Source organism: Dipodomys spectabilis, unplaced genomic scaffold (assembly GCF_019054845.1).
Source record: "Dipodomys spectabilis isolate Male_0828 unplaced genomic scaffold, ASM1905484v1 ptg000197l, whole genome shotgun sequence".
Taxonomy (NCBI): Eukaryota; Metazoa; Chordata; class Mammalia; order Rodentia; family Heteromyidae; genus Dipodomys; species Dipodomys spectabilis.
Window position 1 is genome coordinate 837230 of NW_024870874.1, and position 23394 is coordinate 860623.

General features: G+C 37.3%; 1 protein-coding gene across 4 annotated transcripts in view; it reads left to right on the forward strand.

The window, feature by feature from the left end:
* The window catches only part of Umad1 (UBAP1-MVB12-associated (UMA) domain containing 1), a 161608-nt gene that overhangs the window by 90743 nt on the left and 47471 nt on the right, over positions 1-23394 (forward strand). For 3 of the 4 annotated variants that reach the window (XM_042696022.1, XM_042696024.1, XM_042696023.1), the window contains one exon: positions 22433-22494. In XM_042696022.1, coding sequence (XP_042551956.1) covers positions 22433-22494 — 62 coding nt within the window. The remainder of the gene's footprint in view (positions 1-22432; positions 22495-23394) is intronic. The other variant, XM_042696025.1, reaches the window with a different exon arrangement.

A 23394-nucleotide genomic window follows, 5' to 3' on the forward strand; every position in this document is an offset into this window, starting at 1 on the left:
ACACATTAAACAGCAACAACAACAAAATGACATCTTATAATATGAAAATAATTTCTCACATTTGGCAAAGTAGTTATTAAAACAACTTCATTTGCTATCTTTTAACTTTTTCATTTTTTCATTTTCTAAACTTCTCTCTGATTATTCTCCATTTTTGCTTCTCTATTTTTTTTTAATTTTTTTTTTTTTTGGGTCCGGTCGTGGGGCCTGAACTCTGGCCTGGGCGCTGTCCCTCAGCTCTTCAGCTCAAGGTTAGCACTCTACCACTTGAGCCACAGCGCCACTTCCGGCTTTTTGCTTATGTGGTTGGTGCTGAGGAATCGAACCCAGGGCCTCATGCATGCAAGGCAAGCGCTCTACCACTGAGCCACCTTCCCAGCCCGCTTCTCTATTTTTTTTTTTCTCAGAATATAATAGCTTGGGGAGAAAATTTTAAGATATTAATGAAAACTAAACATCAAGGGAAATGAGGGGGAAATACTTTCATATTTGTTTTCAGATATTTTTCTCTTATATTCCTATGTGCCTTCTCAATCATTCTTTACCACTTATATTACTTACTCATCTGAATACCGTTGCTTATGTGTACATGTCTAATGTTTTGTCATATATTATCTATTACTTTCTCAGAAGTAAGAAAATACAGCTAAGTCATGTATATACATGCTATTGTATATATATAATAAAAGATTTATTTTTCTTTACAGAGTTTACTTATGGTTTTTAAACTTTTGAATGTATTGCTTTATTTTCTTTTTATTAATTTTAAATTAAACTGATATTTTTCTTTAATCTTAAACATGATTTTTAAGTACCTAGAAACTTGAACCACAAATTTAATCAGAAAATAATACTTTAATCCTAGTTAATCCACATTATTGACCTTCTGTGCCTGCAGCAACAACAATAACAATGTTTAGTGTATAATCTCTTGTGTAGACTCACATACTAACTGGCAAAGTCTTATCCAGAGATTAACTGTTCTCTTTTGGGATGGTAGTTTTGCTGATTTTTAAGAAGTGACTGTCTAGGGTCTCATTTAATCCTCCTAAGAGACAGCTTGTTGTACCCATCTTGTCTAAGTGTGAAATGAATCTAGGTCAGATCAATTATAGAATTTTTTTATAACTTGCTCTGAATGGCCTAAAACCATGTCTTGTGGATATTAAATACATTTACCCTTGTCAAAATAAAAAGAATATAGTATCTGTAGTGACCATAGAATGGAATATAAAAACTTGAAGCTCTAGTTATTTTTTGTCTTTTTAAAAATGTATACTTCTTTAATTATATAAATAGGGCTTTAAAACAATCATATTTAAAAGAAATCTGCATTTTTACATTCACCATCAGTGAGTTCCTGACAGGAAAGGCTGTGCATGATAATACACAGCAAGGACCCCACTGAAGGACAACAGTTGCTCAGGAAAGCACCATTCATTTGAGAAGCAGTAGGCAGGCTCTAACACTCCTGATGCACTGCTAGCAATGGGAAGTCTTAAACTTCTTCCTCCACCAAGTCTTCTTCAAATTCCCTTGTTCATCAGCAGTGGCATCTTGGTACCGCTGGTACTGGGACACCAGGTCATTAATATTGCTCTCAGCCTCAGTGACCTCCATCTCATGCACTCGCCCGTGTACCAGTGCAAGAATGCTTTGCGCTGGGACATGGCAATGAACTGCTCTGAGGTGCGCTTGAAGGGATCCTGAATGGCCGTGTTGTTCATGATGAAGGTGGCTGACATCGTGAGGCCATGCGGAGGGATGTCACACACAGCCGTCTTCACGTTGTTGGGGATCCAGTCTGCAAAGTAGCTGCTGTTCTTGTTCTGCATGTTGAGCTTATCCACCTCCTTCATGGACATGTGGCCTCGGAAGATGGCAGCCGCTGTCAGGTAGTGGCCATGGCGGGGATCACAGGCGACCATCATGTTCTTGGTGTCAAACATCTGCTGGTGAGCTTGGGCACTGAGAGAGCATGGTACTGCTGGCTGGCACTGCTTGTCAGGGGCGCAAAGCCAGGCATGAAGAAGTGCAGGCGGGGGAAGGGCACCATATTCACCACCAGCTTGCACAAGTCTGCATTCAGCTGGCCGGGGAAGTGCAGGCAGGTGGTGACCCTGCTCATGGTGGCTGACACCAGGTGGTTCAGGTCTCCATAGGTGGGCGTGGGCAGCTTCATGGTGTGGAAGCAGGTGTCCTACAGGGCCTCTTTGTCGATGCAGAAAGCTTCATCTGCATTTTCCACCAACTGGTGGACAGACAAGATCATGTTGTAGGGTTCCACCATGGTTCTGACACGTTGGGGGAGGGCATGACACTGAAGGTGTTCATGATGTGGTCTGGATACTCCTCTCAGATCTTGTTGAGAATCAGGGTGCCCATGCCTGACCTGGTGCCACCTCCCAGGGAGTGGGCCAGCTGGAAACCCTGGAGACAGTCACACCTTTCTGACTCCCACCACACTACATCCAACACCGACTCCACCAGCTCGGCTCCCTCTGTGTAGTGGCCCTTGGCCCAGTTATTGCCTGTCCTGCTCTGGCCAAATATGAAGTTGTCTGGCCTAAAGCTCTAGCCAAATGGTCCCGATCTCACTGAGTCTAAGGTGCCAGGCTCTAGGTACACCATGATGGCCCGAGGAACATATTTGTTGCCAGCTGCCTCATTGTAATACACCTCTATTCTCTGCAGCTGTAAGCTGCTGTCTCCATAGTAGTTGCCAGTGCAGTCAATGTTGTGCTCATCGCTTAGCATTTCCCAAAACTTTGCGCCAATCTGGTTGCCACACGGGCCTGCCTGTATGTACACAACCTCCCTCATGGTGCAGGGCTGCAGAGCGGTTGGATGTGTGTCCTCAGCAGTGGTGTACACAGAGGCAAACAGGTAGGGCTGGGAAGCAGAAATCTGACACAGTGAACTCAGATCCCATTTATACCTCTGGTTGTTACAGGGGCCAAAACTCTAGTTTTTTTATGGTGGGATATACACACATATACACAAGGGTATGTTAGTTATACATATATGCACATATATTCATACATACAAATAGATGTATGTAATTTGGAAATACATATGCCACAACAGATTTTTATAGGGCTTCTTTAATGAGTTTTATTAAAAACTTTGCACCTTAAAACTAAGTATAAAGGAAACATCAGAGCTAGAAATAAACACTTCAACAGCATACTTAAAAGCTAACATCAACAAAGCATTTTCTTGAATGAAGATGAGATGGGATGGGGAAAAGTGTTCACTGCAGAGAGCAGCACACCTTGAGAGGAAGCATGTTGAGTCTCTGAAAGCTGCTTTATGATACAGAGTTGGAGATGAAGAGGTGAAAAGGGAGGAAAGACTTATAGCTGAAAGGTGAAAAAGAAAAATCAAGGGCCAGATCCTGGGCATGAGGGAATTGGACCTTTTTCCTAATCACAGTGGGGCCATAAAATAGTTGAGCATTGAGAGAATGTCTCTATCTGTATTTAAGAGCAAGCAGGAAATGGATTGAAGGAATGGGAAGCCTGAAGGATGGGAGACTAGACTGTATGGCTACTGTGCAATCATGACACATAGTACAACTTTCAGATGCTTAACTGTGCTGCCACTCAAATGTGCTGTTCTCTGCCAGGAACACTTTTCCCCATCATCTTACCTCCTTTCAACTTAGTACACAGTGTTCCAAGAGGTACTCAATTGAACAAGTAGATGAACAATAAGTTGAATTCATGTAGGGTCAGTGACATTGGAGAGCTTTTGGTTTGGATTGGTGGGTTAGGGAGCTTGTGAATTGTATTCCTATGTCTACCAAAATACCTATTTCTGTACCTATCTCTTTTATATCTCTTCTAGTCATCTTTTCATTTCATTTATTTATTTTCTGTTTTAAAATAATTTCATACTTCAGTATAACAACATGAACATGGAGTTTTTCAAAACTCATTTGGAAATAACAATATATGATTAATTTTGAATATTTAATATGTATTTTCTAAAAGAACATCTGTATCAACCATAAAAATTTAACTATCAAAGCCCTGTTTATGTTTTATCCTAAAGCAAACCAATCTAGTTCAGAATCATGTATTTGGTTTTTCAGATATCTCTCTATCCCCCTGCTTCTTTCTCACACACACATACATTCTCTCTCTCTCTCTCTCTCTCTCTCTCTCTCTCTCTCTCTCTCTCTGTATAGAATTTGGAACGCGCACACACATATTGGATTTTTTTTGCTGAAAACTTTCTATTAGACTTTTGGATGGAAAGGGATGGATAGTCCCATCATGTAGACTTTCTGCTTACTGGCTTTGTGTTTGGACCCAGTACATCATGTTTTATGCTTGTCTGTGATTCTGAAATCTGGCTTACCTGGCTCCACCAAGAAGCCCAAGCCATAGATACTAATGTTTGGGTCATATTCTATCCCCAGATCAGCGTTTTCCAGTACTTGAAAAGGTATTTTTTTCCTCCTACATACTTCTGCATCCTTAAACCTTTTTCCAAGATTTCTTGGCTTTGGCTCCAGACACTGAAATAGATGATACTCTTCTGTCTTGATACTGAAGGATCTGATAGTGTACTTGGAAAGCACAAGGTATCTGTCTTGTTAGCCAGCTTGACACCTGGGTTACTGAGACCAATCTCTCTCTCCTTCAGGATATGTTGAGGCAGAGCTTGCAGATGTGAAGCTCTCCTTTTTACCCTAGGCTGTCCCAGGATAGAAAACAGAAAGAGCTGTCACAATTCCTTAATCCCTATTCTCTTTTTGTTACGCAGTGTTCCTTGACCTTTAATGCCTAGATATTTTAAGATTATAGGCCAATTATTTTGTAAAATATTTCTCAATTTGAGGATTTCTAACATGTTCTTATAATTAGACTGAGATTATGATCCAGGAATTTTTGTTAGGAATTTCATGGAACTAATGTGTTCTTGTTTCATCCTGTAAGGTAACACAGTTCCTATTACTACATTATTGAAAGTGTTAACTACGGCCATTTACTTAAGGTCATGTTTACCAGATTGCTCCACTGTAAAATTACCATTATCTCTTAATTATCATGTTTTGGTGGTGGTATGATGAGACTATATAATAACTTATTCCTCATACACCTCTCACTCATTTGCTTTAGCATCTATTTATATTTCCTGAATGAAAATTATTATTATAGTAGTTGCCAACTGGTGATTTTATAATTTCATCCATCCTTTTTCACTCTTCATCAGTTGGCTATCTATTACAAGGAAGATGTTTCTCCTCATCTATTTACTCATTTTAAAAATTTATATCATTAGATGTGTTGATTTCTGTTTAATAGATTATAATGTTAGAATTATGTTTTGTTTGATGCTTAAAATTTTCCAGTTTTGAACAGTGGGAATCCCTTCATGTTGTCCTCTTCATTATTTGAGCACCTCTTGGCATAATGACATGATCTATGCTCTTCTGTTCCCTGTTTGTGGTAGGCTAATAAGCTGATCTAGACTGTTGGTACCATTCTTTCCCCATGTCATTTTCTCTCTTGACTCCAGCATCCTGCTGCCTTCCTTGTTAGAACTGAATTATTCAGGAAGTGACAGCGAAAGAAGAATGACAGACATAAATAGACTATATTTTTTGAACATTCTCTCTCTTGCCATATATGATTGCACATTCATATGTACACACATTAGGAAATAGGAACAGCTTATAATCTTGTAGAGAAACAGATATTTGGATAACTAGAAATAATGAGTGCACACCAAGTAATCTCCATTTACAGTTTTAGCTATACACTAAAGTATATAGCTTTTCATCTTACTCCCAGTCTGAAATTGCCAATCACACCATTTGCTATAAAATCTTAGGGTCAGTTACTTACAAAGAACCATATACTTTATCCTGTACCCAACTTTTGGTAGGAGATAGTAAATGGATGTATGGCTATACAGACACCTAAGCATTCAATATTTCTCCACTTTGGAGGCCACATTGGGAAAATACTTTTGCTCTTGCCTTAGTCCCAGGAGGCTCTTTCTGTTGCTACTGTGTGCTCTGATCTCCAGGTACTTTGCTCATCTCATGTTGATGTGCTTTGTCACTGCATGAAGAGAGAGAACCTGACAGCTAGAGAAGGTTTGCTTCCTTTTAAGTTCACACATGAGTGGAAGAAGAGAAAGAATTTGCCCCAGACAAGTTGATTTGACTGAAGCAGCTACTCTGAGCCAACTTTGCATAATAGAGCTGCTTGGTGAATGTTTCTTTTTCATTCTCATCCTACAAATGGTAAAAAAAAAAAAAAAAAAAAAAAGAAAAGAAAGAAAAAAATGTTATAGAGATTGGAGTTTTTTAATGTGTTATGCAGTTAGGTGTTTATACAGTTGAATTTAGAAATCTGCTAAATTCATTTGAAATCAGAGATACGATGTTACTAATACATAATAAGAATTCAATTAAGAACTCCAGGGTTCTTATTTTGCTAAGGGCCATTTGGATATGTAGAATATCATTATATGCAGGCAGATGAGCACCAGAAGCTGAAGAGAAGCATTATCTGTCATATATCTGGGGGCCATATATTCCCTTCTCTGGTTTGAGTGTCTAGCTCACAAAAGCAAACAATACTATGGAATTTGGTGGTGATAATTAGAAATTTATGTTTAGGTACATAAGCCACATACAATATGTATAAATTTAAACCAGTGTTGTCACATTTAACCAGACTTGAAATTAGTAATTCCTTCTTTACATACTAACATAACTCCAGATTAGTAGTATAGATGTCTTTGAGTTTAAAAGTACTACAAGTTTGCTGGGTGCCAGTGACTCACACCTATAGTCCTAGCTACTCAGGAGGCTGAGATCTGAGGATCGCAGTTCAAAGCTAGCTCAGGCAAGAAAGTCTGTGAAACTCTTATTTCCAACAAACCACAAGAAAACCAGAAGTGGCGCTGTGGCTCAAGTGGTAGAGTGCTAGCCTTGAGCTGAAGGTAGAGCACTAGCCTTGAGCTGAATTGCTGAGGGACAGTACCTAGGCCCAGAGTTCAAGCCCCATGACCAAAAAAAAAGTACTGCAAATTTGTTGTTATGTATTCCTCCTTTTTTCCCCCATTAGTGGTATTGGGGTTTGAACTTAAGACTTTGCACTTGCTAAACAGGTTCTTTACTAACTTGTATTGTTAGCATGTTTTTCTACCATATATAATTGGATGGGGCAGTACTGAGGTTTGAACTAGGAGCACTTGCTAGGCAGTCACTCTACAGCTTGAACCATGTTTCTATCTCTTTTTGCTTTATATTATTTTGTTTTGTTTTTGTTTTATGCCAGTGCTAGGTTTTGAACTCAGGACCTTGTACTCTGTCTTGGCTTTTTGCTCATAGCTGGTGCACTACCATTTGAGTTATACCTCCAGTCCAACATTTTTCTGGTTAATTGGACATAGTCTCATGGGCTTTTCTCTACAAGCTGGCTTTCAACCTCAATCTTCATGTCTCAGCCTTCTGAGTAGCTAGGATTAAAGGAATGAACTACTAGTGACAGCTAAGGGCTTGCTTTTTGTGCAGGCTAGTCTGAACACCAATCCTTCTGTTTATTCTTCCCACTATAGCTAGGATGATAGGCATGTATACCAAGTCCAGATATTGGTTGATAGGAGGTCACATTAAGTTTTTGCCTGGGCTAGCCTCCAACTGTGATCCAGCTGATCTCTGCCTTCCAAGTCTGTGGTATTTTTCTTAGTGTTTTAAAATTAGTCAAATACATATTCATAGTGAACTAAAAAATATACCACTGTTATAAAATAAAAATACTTAAGCAGCATTCTTTTGCTGTCTCAGCCATCTTTGATGTTTCATGGAATCATCTAAAACTCACTGTAACTAAATAAAGCTCAGCAAAATCTTTTCACCCCATTATTTTTCCCATATATGTAGAGGCCTATCAGTTTTCCTAATGTAATGTCAAGGTCTCCATTGTGTCCTTGCCCTTTTTTCTACCCTTCAAAACTTGTGGGAAGTGTTTCTGTGTCTCTTACTGCCGCTTTTTATTGCAGAAATCCTGTCCAAACCTTATGTGAGAGCGATTATTTGCCTTTAGTGTAGTCATTGCCTTTCACCTAGTGCAAAGCACTATTAATAAACTCATCTCCTTTTACCAGTCATAACATATCCTCTTCAGCTTCCCTCATCTCACTCATAGTTTCATCAGAAACTTATTTTCCTGTCTTTTGACTATGTTTCCATTTACTGCAATGGAACCACCAGAAAAGAGCCATTTACTAAGAGCCTGCCATATGTCTACTTGGTACCAGCCATTATCCCAATTCTGGAAATAATACAGCAAATAAAGTAATCATGCCATTGTCCTCATGAAACTGATAGTCTAGTGGGAACAGCAGCAGTGCAGCAAGTATAATAATTAACTAAAGGATGATCTCAGATGTCTGAACTGTGTTAGAGAGGTATGAGCACATATAGGCATAAGTAAAAGGGGCATGAGTTCTACTAGGGGCTGGAAATTATAGAGTTGAGGCTCACCTGTGAAGATTAACTACACATTAGTTTATTGTGATCGATTAAGGAGCGTTTGGGTTAAAGGTTAGTCCTTATTCTATTTTGACTTTCCACTCTGTAACTAAGCAAATTCTCATACTCCTTAGCCTTGCCACATGGGCTCTTATCAGGCTACCCCTCTCTTCTTCAGGACCCAGGTCTTTACATCTTTCTTCTCAAGATTCTTTCTTTGTAGGGTCAAACTAGTTGGAAACTCCTGACTCAATTCATTTCAGGGATGCAAAGCTGGTTCAGTATATGCAAACCAATTCATATAATTCCTCACATCAAAAAAAGCAAGGATAAGAACCACATGGTTATCTCAATAGATGCAGAAAAAGCATTTGATAAGATCCAACACCCCTTAATGATGAAAGTTCTGAAAAAATTAGGAATCCATGGAACATTCCTCAATACAATACAGGCTGTATATGACAAACCTACAGTCAGCATTATACTTAATGCTGAAAAACTAAAGCCATTTCCTCTAAATTCAGGAACGAGACAAGGATGTCCACTCTCTCCACTTCTCTTCAATTTAGTATTAGAATGCCTAGCTACAGCAATAAGACAAGATGCAAACATAAAAGGTATCCAAATAGGGAAAGATGAAGTAAGACTCTTCCTCTTTGCAGATGACATGATCTTGTATTTAAAGAATCCCACAGACTCCATTCCAAATTACTCAAGCTGATTCAAAACTTTGGCAAAGTTGCAGGGTATAAAATTAATCCTCAAAAATCAATGGCTTTTCTGTATGCCAATAAGGAGAAGAGTGCGGCTGAAGTCAGGAAAGCAACTCCATGCTTAATATAGCCCTACAAAAAATAAAATACCAAGGAATTAACTTAACCAAAGAAGTGAAGGACCTCTATGATGAAAACTTTAAAAAGCTGAAAAAGGAAATCAAAGCAGAACTTAGAAAGTAGAAAAACCTTCAATGCGCCTGGATTGGAAGGATCAACATCATGAAAATGGCAATACTTCCTAAGGTTATCTACAAATTCAATGCAATACCTATCAATATTCCACCCTCATTCTTCAAGGAAATAGAAGAGGCAATCCAGAAATTCATATGGAACAATAAAAGACCCCGAAAAAACAAAAACAATCCTTAAAAGAAAGAACAGTGCTGGAGGAATATCAATACCAAATTTCAAACTCTGCTACAAAGCCATAGTAATCAAAACACTTGGTACTTGGACAAGAAGAGATCTCAGGACCAATGGAATAGAATTGAAAACCCAGAAAGGAACCCACAGTCCTGTAACCACCTAATCTTTGATAAGAGAGCTAAAAAAATAGAATGGAAGAAAGACAGCCTCTTCAGTAAATGGTGCTGGCAAAATGGGTTAATCACTTGTAGAAAACTAAAGCTAGAACCTTATATATCACCCTTTACCAGAATCAACTCCAAATGGATCAAAAACCTTGGAGTCAAAGCAGACACCCTGAAAACATTACCGGAAGGAATAGGAGAAACCCTAGGTCTCCTTGACACAGGCAACACAACAGATCAAAGAAAGGTTAGACAAATGGGATTGCATGAAGCTGCAGAGCTTCTGTATGGCAAAGGACATAGCTAGCAAGATCAATAGAAAGCCCATGGACTGGGAGAAGATCTTCACTAGCCATACAATGGACAAGGGTCTCATATCTAAAATATACCTGGAACTCAAAAAATTAAATCCCCCAACAACAAATCCTCAAAGAAACAACTGCCCAATAAATAAGTGGGCTAAAGACTTACAGAGAAACTTCTCTGAAGAGGAAAGAAGGATGGCCAATAGACACATGAAGAAAATGTTCAACCTTTCTAGCCATAAAAGACATGCAAATCAAAACAACACTTAGATACCACCTCACCCCAGTTAGAATCAAGAACTCAAATAACAACAGATACTGGAGGGGATGTGGGACAGAAGGGAACCCTACTGCATTGTTGGTGGGAGTGTAAATTTGTTCAACCACTTTGGAAAGTAGTATGGAGTTTCCTCAAAAGACTCCACATAGAGCTCCCCTATAACCCAGCAATCCCACTTGTGGGCATTTACCAAATGATCACAAACAAGACCACACTAAAGCTACCAGCACAACTATGTTTATTGCAGCATTATTTACCATAGCGAAGATATGGAACCAAGCCAGATGCCCCTCAGTAGATGAATGGATCAAGAAAATATAGCATATATATTCACAATGGAATTCTGTGCCTCTATCAGAAGGAATGACATTGCCCCATTTGTTAGGAAATGGAAAGACTTGGAAAAAATTATATTAAGTGAAGTAAGCCAGACACAAAGAAACATAGGTTCCATGGTTTCCCTTATTTTCAATAGCTAGTATATGTCTGAGACAAGCAGAAAAGGTCAGATAAGATGATGTTAAGGGAAATGAACCCTAAGATAAGGACAAAGTGATTGTTTTCTTTCTTGCTATTGTTTCTAATGTGTTTACAAGGTGAGTTCTTTGTTGCTTTGAATGTCCCTTCCCCACTGTATAACCTCTGTTTTCACTGTATTTGATGTTATAATTTGTGGAGGGGAAGGGAAAAAACAAATTGTTTAAATAGGGATACAGGTGGACCCATTGCAACAATGAGATGTACAAGATGCTATGTCAAAAAACGAACTTTACAACTTTGTGGGTAGCCGTAGAGATGGGAGGGCAGGGATGGGAGGGGGGAAACAAAGGAGGAGGCAACAATGCTTGATAAGAAATGTACTCATTACCTTGCTCGTGTAATTGTAACCCTCTGTACTGTATTTTCACAATAAAAAAGAGCTTCCTAGTAATTAAATCTACTAATGAGTAGATTCTCAAAAGTTTAATTATGACTCTCCTTTTCCTTTCCTCTATTCCTGAAATTTACTTGCTTGCTTTCTCTCCTTCTCCTTCCTTCCTTCCTTCCTTCCTCCCTTCCTCCCTTCCTCCCTTCCTTCCTTCCTTCCTCTCTCTCTTTCTCTTTCTTTCTTTCTTTCTTTCTTTCTTTCTTTCTTTCTTTCTTTCTTTCTTTCTTTCTTTCTTTCTTTCTTTCTTTCTTTCTTTCTTTCTTTCTTTCTTTCTTTCTTTCTTTCTTTCTTTCTTTCTTTCTTTCTTTCTTTCTTTCTTTCTTTCTTTCTCTTCCTTCCTTCCTTTCTTTTTTCTTCTTTCTTTTCTTTCGTTTTCCCTCTCCTCCTTTCTTTCCCTCTTTCTTTCCCACTTTTCCTCCCTCCCTCTCTCTTTCTTTGAATCCTTCCTTCCTTCCTTCCTTCCTTCCTTCCTTCCTTCCTTCCTTCCTTCCTTCCTTCCTTCCTTCCTTTCTTCCTCTCTTCCTCTCTTTTTCTCTTTTTCTCTTTCTTTCTTTCTTCTGTTTAAACTCAGTGCATCATTCTTGCTAGGTAGACACCCTACCACTTTTTAGTTATTGTTTCAGATAGAATATCCCATTGTTGCTATAATCTTCCTAAATGTGTCTCCCACATGGGATGATAGATGTGAGCTACTATTCCTTGCTTCATTGTTGAGATGGAAACCTCACTAACATATTGCCCAGGCTGGCCTTGAACCAAGATCCACCCCATTTCTGCCTCCAGAATAGCTGAGATTACAGGGGAAATCCACCTCATCTAGCTATTTTCCTATGAGTTCTACAGGAAAGGAAGGAAACACAAGCTAGCAGTGAGACCTTACAATATTTGTTAATATTTAATCTCTTCACAAACACCTCAGTTTCATTGTTACCAACATCTTCTTTCCATCCTCGTGACAGGATGACTTAAGAAGATTGAAACATGTCTCTTGTTCTTTAGAGGATGTTCATATTAGCTCTGATGTTTTACATAATCTAGAGCTGTGCTTCATCTGTATATTCAGTGTTAAATACCTTATTTTAGATTGCTTGTTTTAATTTTCTTAAAAACTTCCATATTTTGTAACCTTCATTTTAAAAAAGATTTTAAAAGGAAAAGCATATGTTTATATTTAGTATAAATAGCACTGTATTGTCACTGATAGTGTAATGCAAAGCAGCAGTCAGATAAACAGAAATGTCAGTGTGTGCTGTCATAGAGTTACTAAAGTGTGCTCCTTGATATTGCTTATAGTTTTGTACTGCAATGCATACTAGCTGGGGAGCTGGGTGAATTATTTCTTGTAGCCAGGTGGAAAAGCCAGTACCAATTTTGTACCAGAAAGTAAATACATTTTCCTTCGCTTGACTTTTCCTTTTTTCTTAAATTTTCTTAAAATTTTAGCATCTGTATATGCTACTACACAGTTATTAATGTTAATTGAAAAAAATAGATGTGCTGATGAATAGTAGACTTACACTGTTTTATTACTTTAAATGGAGGAAAACACATCTTTGTTAATATTTATATTTACTTGTAAAATATATTCATAATGTAGGGTAAATTTTTTCAGCTTTCAAAACTATGGCTGTACCAAATATACAAAAGACTCTGTTCTCCCCTCTCCCTTACCTGCCCAACATTCAGCCCTTGGCTACCACCATTCTGCTTTCTGTCTCTGAATCTTGGTATATTATGGAAGTGGAATCACATAGTATTTCTTTTTTGATGGGCTTACTTTAGTAAGGCTCGACCATGTTATAGCATATATACCTGGATCTCTCCTTTGATGGATGAATAATATACCAATGGGGTTTGTGTGTGTGTGTGTGTGTGTGTGTGTGTGTGTGTGTGTGTGTGTGTGTGTGTTTGATTCCATCATTGTGAATAGTGCTGCTATGAACACAGATATACAAATGCACTTTTGAGACCCTGATTTAAATTCTTTTCTGGCCACTAATGTTATGGAGCCCAATCATAATATAGAGATGTACATAGTCTATAAATAATTAAACAAGATAGGAAGAAGGACTGAAGGAAAAAAGGGGACAATTATGCTAATGTAGACATAATATTCTTTCTATATTTAATTCTACATATATAATATTCTAGCTATTTAAGGCTTTCAGTCAGCTTCAGTGTTCTTTAAAATATTGTCTTCGCTCTAGAATCTTTTGGAATTCTTGCTAAAAATTCAGAATTGTGGGCCCTTCACCAGACTTCCCAAATCAGGATCTCTTTGTGACACTCAGGACTTTGTAGCCCAGGTGCTTCTTAGACAGTGAAATATGTGAGTGGTGCTATTACAGTGGCAACTGCATGCCTCTGCATTTGCCTCTGTTTATGCATGTGAATGCCTGGCTCCCTGCTACCTCCAGCCCCTTGCTTTGTTTCCCTTTGGGACAGAGACATCCAGGCCATCCAGTGACTTTCACTTTCTTTTTCACTCTGCATATTATGTTTTACATAAATACTTCAAAGGAGGCAGGTCTGTTTGCAACCCTAAACACTGTGGTGGACCCATTCAAGTGCTTCTTCCTGAGGAAGCTTGTTGGTGATTCCCCATTGCTGTTTCTAGAATGGCCTCGACTTCCTCCCTGGACTTGGGTTCAGGCTTACCTGTGGTGTTGGTGGAAGCCTCTTCCTCCTCCTCCTCCCTCACTTCCTCTGTTTTCCTATCTGTAGCTTTACAAGTACTGTCCTCAATGTCTAGTTTGTACCTAAGATATTAAAGGAAAGTTTGTTTCCTTATGTTAATATTTTAAATATGATACTGCATATTGTAATCCTCAGGACAATAATTTCACACATTCAAATTATATAACTGAATGACAGGTCTTCTATTTTTAATAAAGCCAACCTCTTTTGCATTTTGAAATTGAACTTCTTCATCTAGTTATAATGTCATGCTTCTCATTATATGTGACATGTATGGCTTTGCTTCTAATTGTGATATGTGATTTATGACTTTTTGTATCAACTTTTCTTCAGTGTTGGAATATTTTCAGAAAAATCCTCTGATAACTATTGTGTAAGGAAAATGAGAGCCCATAATTTAAAACTCTGTTCTATTGGTTGAAAGAAATTAAATATTGAGTTACTTTTTTCCCTATAGACTTACTTTTAATTGAATATGTTAATGTTACAAAGTTCTTGCATTGCCAAATCATACCTGAGAATCCAAAGAAAGTAATGGTAAAATGGACATGCAGTATATTAAAACTTAATTCATATACCTTTTAATAATTTCACAATCTTTTAAAAAATTATAGCAAGGATTGGAATTCACATCTGTTGCAGGTCTTCAGGTCTGCAGTCTGAGTGATTTGGTGAGCATTTATCTATAACCTGTGTTTGCATTTTTGCTGTTTGCTTTCATCTTTGCCATTCTAGGGACAGCACATTGACTCTGTCAGAAACCAGAGAACTGGTGGAGATAGATGAACTTACTCTTTTTTTTTTTTTTTGAAAATTTAAGCTTCAAGCTTAGTACACTACACATTTTTTTGTATATCATGTTTGTTCTCAGAGTAGTACAGTCCACAGAGACTAATCAAGAGAAGTCCTCTGCAGAGCTTTCTACTAGTAGTAGCATTTTGGGATGTAGGCTCAGTAATAGTCCAGATTACCTTCTTAGTACATAAATTTTTAGGGAAGACAATTAATAACATTTATAAAGGTGTACAAACTTTTGAAGCAGACTTATGCAGCATGATAAAATAAGTGGAATTATATAGTATTTCTTTTTTGACAGGCTTACTTTAGTAAGGCTCATCCGTGTTGTAGCATATATACCTGGATCTCTCCTTTGATGGATGAATAATATACCAGTGCACAAAATTAATTTGGTCTTTTCAAGTTTTTCATTTTCCAGTCTAAAAGTAAGAATGCTTACAGTTTACCTAGTATTAAACATCTTAATTGATTTGGGGATTGCTTTGAAATCACATGGAAATAAATGGTCATTCTATAGCTCCACATAATAAGTTAGATCTCAAAGCCACCTTAATATCTAAAACAAATTAAGAGCAGAATGGCTGGGCTCATCAGTGGGTGTGATCTTGGTTAGATTTGCTTATATTCTTACATCCCAGAGTAAGTAAACTATTTAGGGTGACCCTAAGCCTGTAAACTAGCAAGCAAGATTTTACTAGCACTCATGAAGATAGAATCTAATATGATGTCTAAATTTTTAATGGAAATGCACCACTTTGCTTTTCTGGTGGAGCACTGAAGATAAGCGTCTCATGGACTCTCCTGCCTGGGCTGGCTTTGAACCCCCATCCTCAGATCTCATCCTCCTGAGTAGCTAAGATTACAGGCATGAGACACCAGGGCCCGGCTTGGAAATATATATTAAAACTAAAGTCACACTAGTATCTTTTAAAGTAGATTGCCTGTTCTATTGAACCCTTAGTTTAAATTGTTCTTTGCATTTTAACAGTTATTCTCTTTATAAGTCCTTAGTGAATGTGTGTGTAGAATTCTTTTCTTGCTGTCCTTTCCCACCTGAACTCAAATCAGCAGATGTTTACTGAGCATTACATTGTTACTATTAAAGTGGCAACATTCTATCCTTCACTGATAATAGATGTTAATTTTGAATTGCTAATGTACTTGGTGTTGTTTTAATTTGATTTTCTTTAATTCTTAGCTTGAACCTATTCCTGTCTTTGTTTCCTAAGTGTATCCCTTCTTTTGTGATTTAACTGTTCATGTTCTTGGTTTATTTCCCTCTGAGGCTCCTGATCAAGCCATGTCTTAAGTAATTAGCACTTTTTCTTTATATCCATTATAGTAGAAAACAGGGATTAAATTGGCAGGAAAGAAGTAGGAGATTTAACTTTATATTAAATTTAATCAGATAAATTAACTCATGTGTTACTAAGTAAGGAGAAGGAACAGGTATTGAGTGCTTTAACATCTTCAACAGCCTTGGGTTATACTACTATGTTTGCCCTCTTTAAATGGATGTAATAAAGCTGTCCGAGCATCCGAGAGCTTCTTTTGTCACCCTAAAAATCTTAGTCCTTGTGGGCTACTATGCTATCTCAAAATATCATAAACCAGGTGGCCTGTAAACAATAGAAATGTATTTCTCAAAGTTCTGGAGGCTGAAAATTCCAAGCTCAAAGCGCTAGCAGATTTGGTATTTAGTGCCTTCTGGTTCTCAAAACTGCTAGCAATGTCCTGGTATAATGGAAAGAGATAACTGGTCTTTAGCCACTTATAAAAACATTAATCCTATTCTTGGCCAGTTATTTACTAAAGGCCTCAGCTCCTATTATTATCATAGTGAAGGTTAGCTTTCAACATAACAACTTTATCGGGACTTTATGAAGAAACAGCAATAGCTCTGTGACAAAGGCAGAGCAGTAGTTGATACCATTGCTACAACACCACATTTCTCTTGTCTCTAGTCCCTTCCTTTCCTCTATATTTAGTGTTTAACATTTTCTCATTTAGTCTTTGTAACATTCTTCCCATTTTTCAGATGAGGAAATAGAGGTTCTGAGAACTTAAGGTAACTTCACAAGGTCGTAGATGTGGTAAAAGATTTGGGTTGAGTTCTGACAGATTTTAAAGCTATTCTCTTTCCACTGTGCCAGGGGGCCTGGTATAATGAGTGTGACTGAAGATTGAAAAGGAGTTAATGGTGTGGCTATTCCACTGTTCTTTCCACTACTTCACATAGTGAATGACTAATACGAAAACACTCCCAGAGGGTATTTGCATTTTAAAAGAGGAGCTCATTAACTCTAATGAATCCCTAATTGGTTGAATTTGTGGGGGAGATATTTTTAAGTAGTAGGGATTTCTCCTACGTCTTTAAGATCCTGGCTATCCTTTCCTCCTCTGCTGATTATCAGCCACTATGAAATCAGAATTCTGTGGTAGAATATAACCACTTACTGCTAGTCTGCCCCGCAGTGCAATAGAATGAGTTAATAGGGAGTCATGAAAAAAAAAATCTTCAAAGGAAATAAAGTGTGTCTTAACCCATTACAAGTAAATGTTCAAAAGTGAATAAATTTGTCCATATTGAGAGTCTTCTGAAGAGTCAGTTAAAATATTTTATAATCTTCAGAAATATTGAATTAGGTCTTACCATAGAGTATTCATGAGACGCTGAAAGATATTTAATAGGTGCCAGGTGAATCAAATACTTGAGAGCCAAATACATTGTAGAAAAAACTTTTAGATTTCCTTCCTGTAGAATTTCTCAGATGCAAAAATGAATTTAAAATCAACAGAAAGAACTCATGTTTTGCAGGTTTTTCTCATACTTTTGACTATAGAAGTATTTTTTTCCCATGTGAAATCCTTGGAAGCAATGTTTTGTAGATTGAATTCTCAGATATGGAGTTCTAGATAAATCCTCTCTATTGACAAAAGAAGAAGAAACAGCCATCATGACATTTTGCATGCAAGCATGGCTCCAGCTTCATCCACATGAACCCTTTCCTGATGCTCCTCTGCCCAAGGGCATGCTACTCACTAATATCATCCCCCTTCTCAGATGAGAACTGGTCGATTTAAAAGAGTAAAAGGGGACTAATGGAGATCAAATATTGCCTAAACAAGCTTTCATGGAAGAATGTAACTTAGATCTGGGAGAAAAATGTATTTCTTAATCTGACTCCCAGAATTAGAGTGAGTTTCTCTCAGCTCTGAAGGACTGGAGCAGGAATCCCTAAATAGGAGGCTGCTGAAGAGGATTAGAGTAACAAGTTCTGTGTGGCCTTCCATTCTTGAGAGAAAGAGAAGGGGCAGAACCATATGCACCTAAGTACTCCCGAACTCACCAATCCACAGACAGAGAAGTGGAGTGAGATAAGGAATAAAGTCAATAGAGCATAAACCAAGGATTCCCTCACCGAGACCTCCAGACAAGCCTTCCCTTTGTGACCTACAGAGACATTCAGATTGACTCCCATGCCTGGGAATCTTTTCTGTTTTCCCTTGCTCCTAGTGCTCACTCTTTATGCCACCATTTCTCCTCTCCTGCCTTCCTTCTGCACCAAGTAGAATGAGATTAAGATGATAGTCATTCAATGACTGTCCGTTTTTCATGTCCTTATGCAGCTCAAAAATTATCCAGTTTTTTAACCCTAGTGCAGTGTATATATTCCTCTAAAACAGGGTTTGGTAAACTACAGTCTACCACCTGTTTTTATAAATAAGATTGTATTGGATCATAGCCATACTTACTAGCTTACATATTGTCTGTGGCTGCTTTTGGCTACAATGACCGTGTTGTGAAGTTGTGACACAGACCATATGGCCTGCAAAACCTAAAATATTTACTGTCTGGCCTTTAATAGAAATGGCTAACTCTTAATCTAAACTCTTGGAGAATTTTACTTTTGTCTTTTAAATTCTAACAGAATTTTATTAGTATATATATGTCGCCTTTGTCAGTTACCTAATCCTTTAAATAAAACCTACATTTTAAACAAAATTGCATACTTATAATATAAAGGGAATTTTTTACTTCATTTCTGTTCTTACAAACTTTTGAAAAAATATTAAGGAAACTATGTTTATTTGAAAAGACTAGAAGGAAAGATAGAGGCTTGCTCTGGGCAGAAGTATTTGACATCACCTCAGAAAGGGAAGAAAAGTTAAGCTGTGAGGAGTAGGGTGGCAAAAAGGAATGGGGGGAGGGGGCAGTTCTGGAGTGGAACCAGCACCAAATCCTGCCTTCAAAATTTCCTTTCAGAGCTGTTGGCTCTTTTCTTCACACTCTGACCTTTAACTTCCACTGATCGTAGCTCTCTTCATCAGACCCTGGAGATGGGTTCTGCCCCAATGTGACTGTCTTCTATCTAAAAGACCTTGGCAGGTCACCAAGTGCCTCTGACCCCTGATGGTTCATTTACCTGTTAACTAGGGGAGTGGGGGAGACATTACTGCCCAACAGTAACCAACTGTGATGTTTTTTAAAACCTATGCAAAGTAAAGTATTGTGAAAATATCAGTTAAATTTTTTTAAATGACTGCAATGCAAATGAATTTTTTTAGTCCATCCAACATGTAAGCAAAAGTTAAGGCTATTTAGAAACTAAAGTACCTTGTTTTACATTCCTTATATCCCAAATTGTCTAACTTTTATGTAGGTTATAGAAAACATAGAATATAAGTGAATTTTCCTGTGATAAAATAATTCTTCAGTTGGAAAACATTTAAGCACTGTATTTTATTGTGACTTATTCTGTCCTTCAATCATTTGTTCTGCTTTCATTTTGTGCCTTTGTTTATAGAGAAATAATCTTGCAGATGGCAATTTTCCTTGTAATCAGTTACTGTCTTATCTGAGTCATCGCCAGACATGGCATTTCAGTAAATAGTGATTCTGCATTGCTTCCAGGCAGATGTGTTGTATGATGTCAAGAATACTGGCTGATAACCTTCCTGGTTGTTCAAACAGTAGGGAAAAAATGGAGAAAATTTTGTGTAGATACTCACCTTGAAATAAGAAAATAGCAAAGGAAGCATAGATTTTGTGCTAGATAATTTAGTCATATACAGCGTTTGTGTGCCTGTGTGACAGTCAAATAGTAATTATTTTAAAGAGATCATCTTTCTTAGGCTGTGACTTTAATTGTGAGTTATACATATTTTGTTATGTACCACTATGTGGGGGAGGGGGGGTTGTTAAAAATATCTTTAAGTAGTTCTACAAAGGAGTTGCCATTCACCAAAGCAGTTTGTGAATACACTGAATCTTGATCAGATTTTCAAATTTTCACTCACATGTCCCAACCTATCTCTTCCCTTACTTTTCTTAATTTTCAGGTTATGTCTCCCCACGTTTAAATAACACAGAAGTTATGTAAATGCATCTTGATCTGGGTTATCACTTCCAATATCTTCACCCCACCCCACCTGCAAACCCACCCCTTCCCTTTCTCAATTCTGTGGTATACACAATGAATTCTTGCCTCCATTCTCTCCTTTTCTCCTCTTCCTTGTTCTACTCCTTGCCCCTTGGCTCCACCCTCCTCTCTTGCAAGTACCCATTTCCTGGTACTTGGTAGGCTTTGACTTAGTTCTTTTTAAAGAATTACATTATTTGAGTTCTCCTAGAATCTAATAGACACTTGAAGAAATGTTCAACATCTCTGGCCTCAAAGGGTCCTCTTTTTTCCCCGTGTCATTAAACATACTTTGAGTTATTATGCAGACTATATTTCTTTGGTTGTCTGTATCCTTACTTAGCAAACTAAACTTTTTGTACTTTAGTTTCTCCATCTGCAAAGGTTTCTCCTTCTGCAAATTAGAGATGGATATCATATCCTTAACTGACAGAGACAATGGGGATTTCAAAAATAAGGCTCCTTTTCAACTGGTTGTAACTGATCAGTATAAACAGTGACTTAAAGAGTCAAGTTATTTGACATCCTGAGTTACAAGAGTAAGTTGATTTTTTTATGTAACAATAATTAACTTTGTTACCTATATGCATAACCCAAAAGTTCCCAGTACTTTCCTATTAATAAGTTTAAAATATAAGTCATGCCATAATTATGAATCACTAGTAATAGTATTTCAAAGTGGTATTCCATAAATCTGCCTTAAAGCCTTACTCTATGCTCAAATACAGTTTTTTATAAAATACATTCAAGTCTTTTGTGACAGATTTATAGGTGAGAAACTATAAAGAGAAATTTGCTAATTTATTGAACACCTTTTCTGGGTCTTGCATAACAATAATAATGTTACAACTGTGAACAAAGCTAATGACTATATTATTTTAAATATTTAGGGAATCAAATTGTCTTTAGTTTTTTCATGGTTTTAGGATTTAACAGAATTTTATTTATGACTTTGAAATTTTCACAGGGCTCTTCCTCATCATAGCCACTGACAAACTAAACTTTTATGTTTCATACAAAACCATTACACTCAATGAAGTTTTCTATGCTTTATCCACAATCATTACTCTTAATACTGTGCCCTATATAGAAACCTACTTCTGACCTGTAGTGTCAACCAAACTTTCATCCACAAATTTGGTAATTTTCTCTCTAGTAGACATTCCTAATCCTGTTTCATTTTTTGTGGGAAGAACAATTTACAAATTGCTAAATTAGCCTTTTATTAAAGTCTAAAGTAGTAGGCTAATTGATTGTATACCTATCACATGTTAATTACCAACTGTTAGTGATAATTAAATTGAAATAGGTCATTAGTAAATCAGTTAAGCCTATATTAAACTTGTTCAACTATGTTTATACCTGTCCTGTTGTCTTTCAAATCATCCTAATTCAAATTAATTTATTAATACCACCCACCCAGGCACCAGCTTTAGGATTAATTGAAAGCTAATCAATGTATTTGTTCATTGTCTTTTTCTGCCAATAACTATTGAAAGGCATTTTGGTTCATTGATACATAGAGATTCATTTCTACACCAATGAAATCCAGAGACAACATTTATAAAAAGTAACTCATGTGAAAATACTAATTTGGAGGACAATTAATTATACATATCATAAAGAGCTTTTATTTTAAAGTAAATTGCCTTCTATTCAAGCCATATCTAAAATATGACATGATATGTAAAATATGAATTTGTTTTATTTTTTCCATTGTAAACCTATATAAAGCAGAATATATTCTGATTTATGTTGTAAGTATATGTGTTTATGGATGATTTATGAGACCTATACAAAATTGTCATTCTTTTTTTTTTTTTTTTTGGTCCGTCATGGGGCTTGAACTCTGGGCCTGGGCACTGTCCCTTCACTCTTCAGCTCAAGGCCAGCACTCTACCACTTGAGCCACACACTACTTCCGGTTTTCTAATGGTTTATTGGAGATAAGGGTCTTATGGACTTTCCTGCCCGGGCTGGCTTTGAACCATGATCCTCAGATCTCAGCCTCCTGAGTAGCTAGGATTACAGGCGTGAGCCACTGGTGCCCGGCTTCATTCTTATAAATTATTTATTATGCAGCAAGCAGTAGTGCTTGCTTCTGTTGATATGGAATGTATAATGACAAAAAATTCAAATAAGTAGAAAACAAAATAGTATGGTAAAGTTGTTTTGTTTCTGTTTTTTCTTCTCAGGAGATACAACAAATGAGCTACAAAGTAAAACTTCTGAGGTAGAAGGCAACCAACCTTCAGAGGTGAGTGAAATGCAGTAAGACTTCTCTGGAGTAAAACTAAACAAGTCACTTACTACATAGTCTTCTGAGAATAAACAGTAGCTTCCACTCTTTCCATGCAGACTGGTGCCGTTACCAAGAAACAGGTGATCTGCAGAAAGTCAGGGGATACTAGAACCAGGAATGACTGTCCAGTTGCTAAGATTTTCCTGTTGCTGGAAGTAGAAACTTTCTGTTAAAAAAGTGCGGATGGGAGATGTGTGGATAGAGTGCAAAAGTTAAAGCATCTGGACTATTTTTTTTAACACAGTTGACTAAATAGATAATATATGAACCTATAGATAAAGGCTTGAAAAATGTATTCAGAATTATTTTTCCTGTGTAGCACTTGACATTGTTCTGTAGAAAGATGAAGGTATTTTTTTTTTACATGAGAAAGCTATTTGCTCCTTGAGGGTACTTGAAAATATCATCAAGATGCTTTTGCATACTATATAGAAATATATTAACATTACTTATCCATTGAAATAATCATCTTCAAGAGAAATGTTAAGTATTAGGGTGGGAGAGATATCCATGGATTTTGAATCTTTTGACAGAGTGACATCCTTTGTAGCCAACCTTTGGAAGTGAGTGAAATGCAGTAAGATGTTCTCTGGTGTAAACTAAACAAGCCACTTAATGCATAGTTCTCTGAGGATAAATAATAGTAACTTCTACTCTTTACTTGTGGACCATTTCATGGTCGCAGGGGGGAGGGTATTGCTACCTGCAACCAGAGAGAGGGGGAAAGAGAAAGAGGAGAGGGAGAGATAGCAGGAACAGAGAGAAGGAAACAAAGAGAGAAAGAGATAATTAGTGACTCAGACTGTTTGTTTATTGTAGTATCCCCATATACTTAGCAAACTTGGGCAGTCAAAA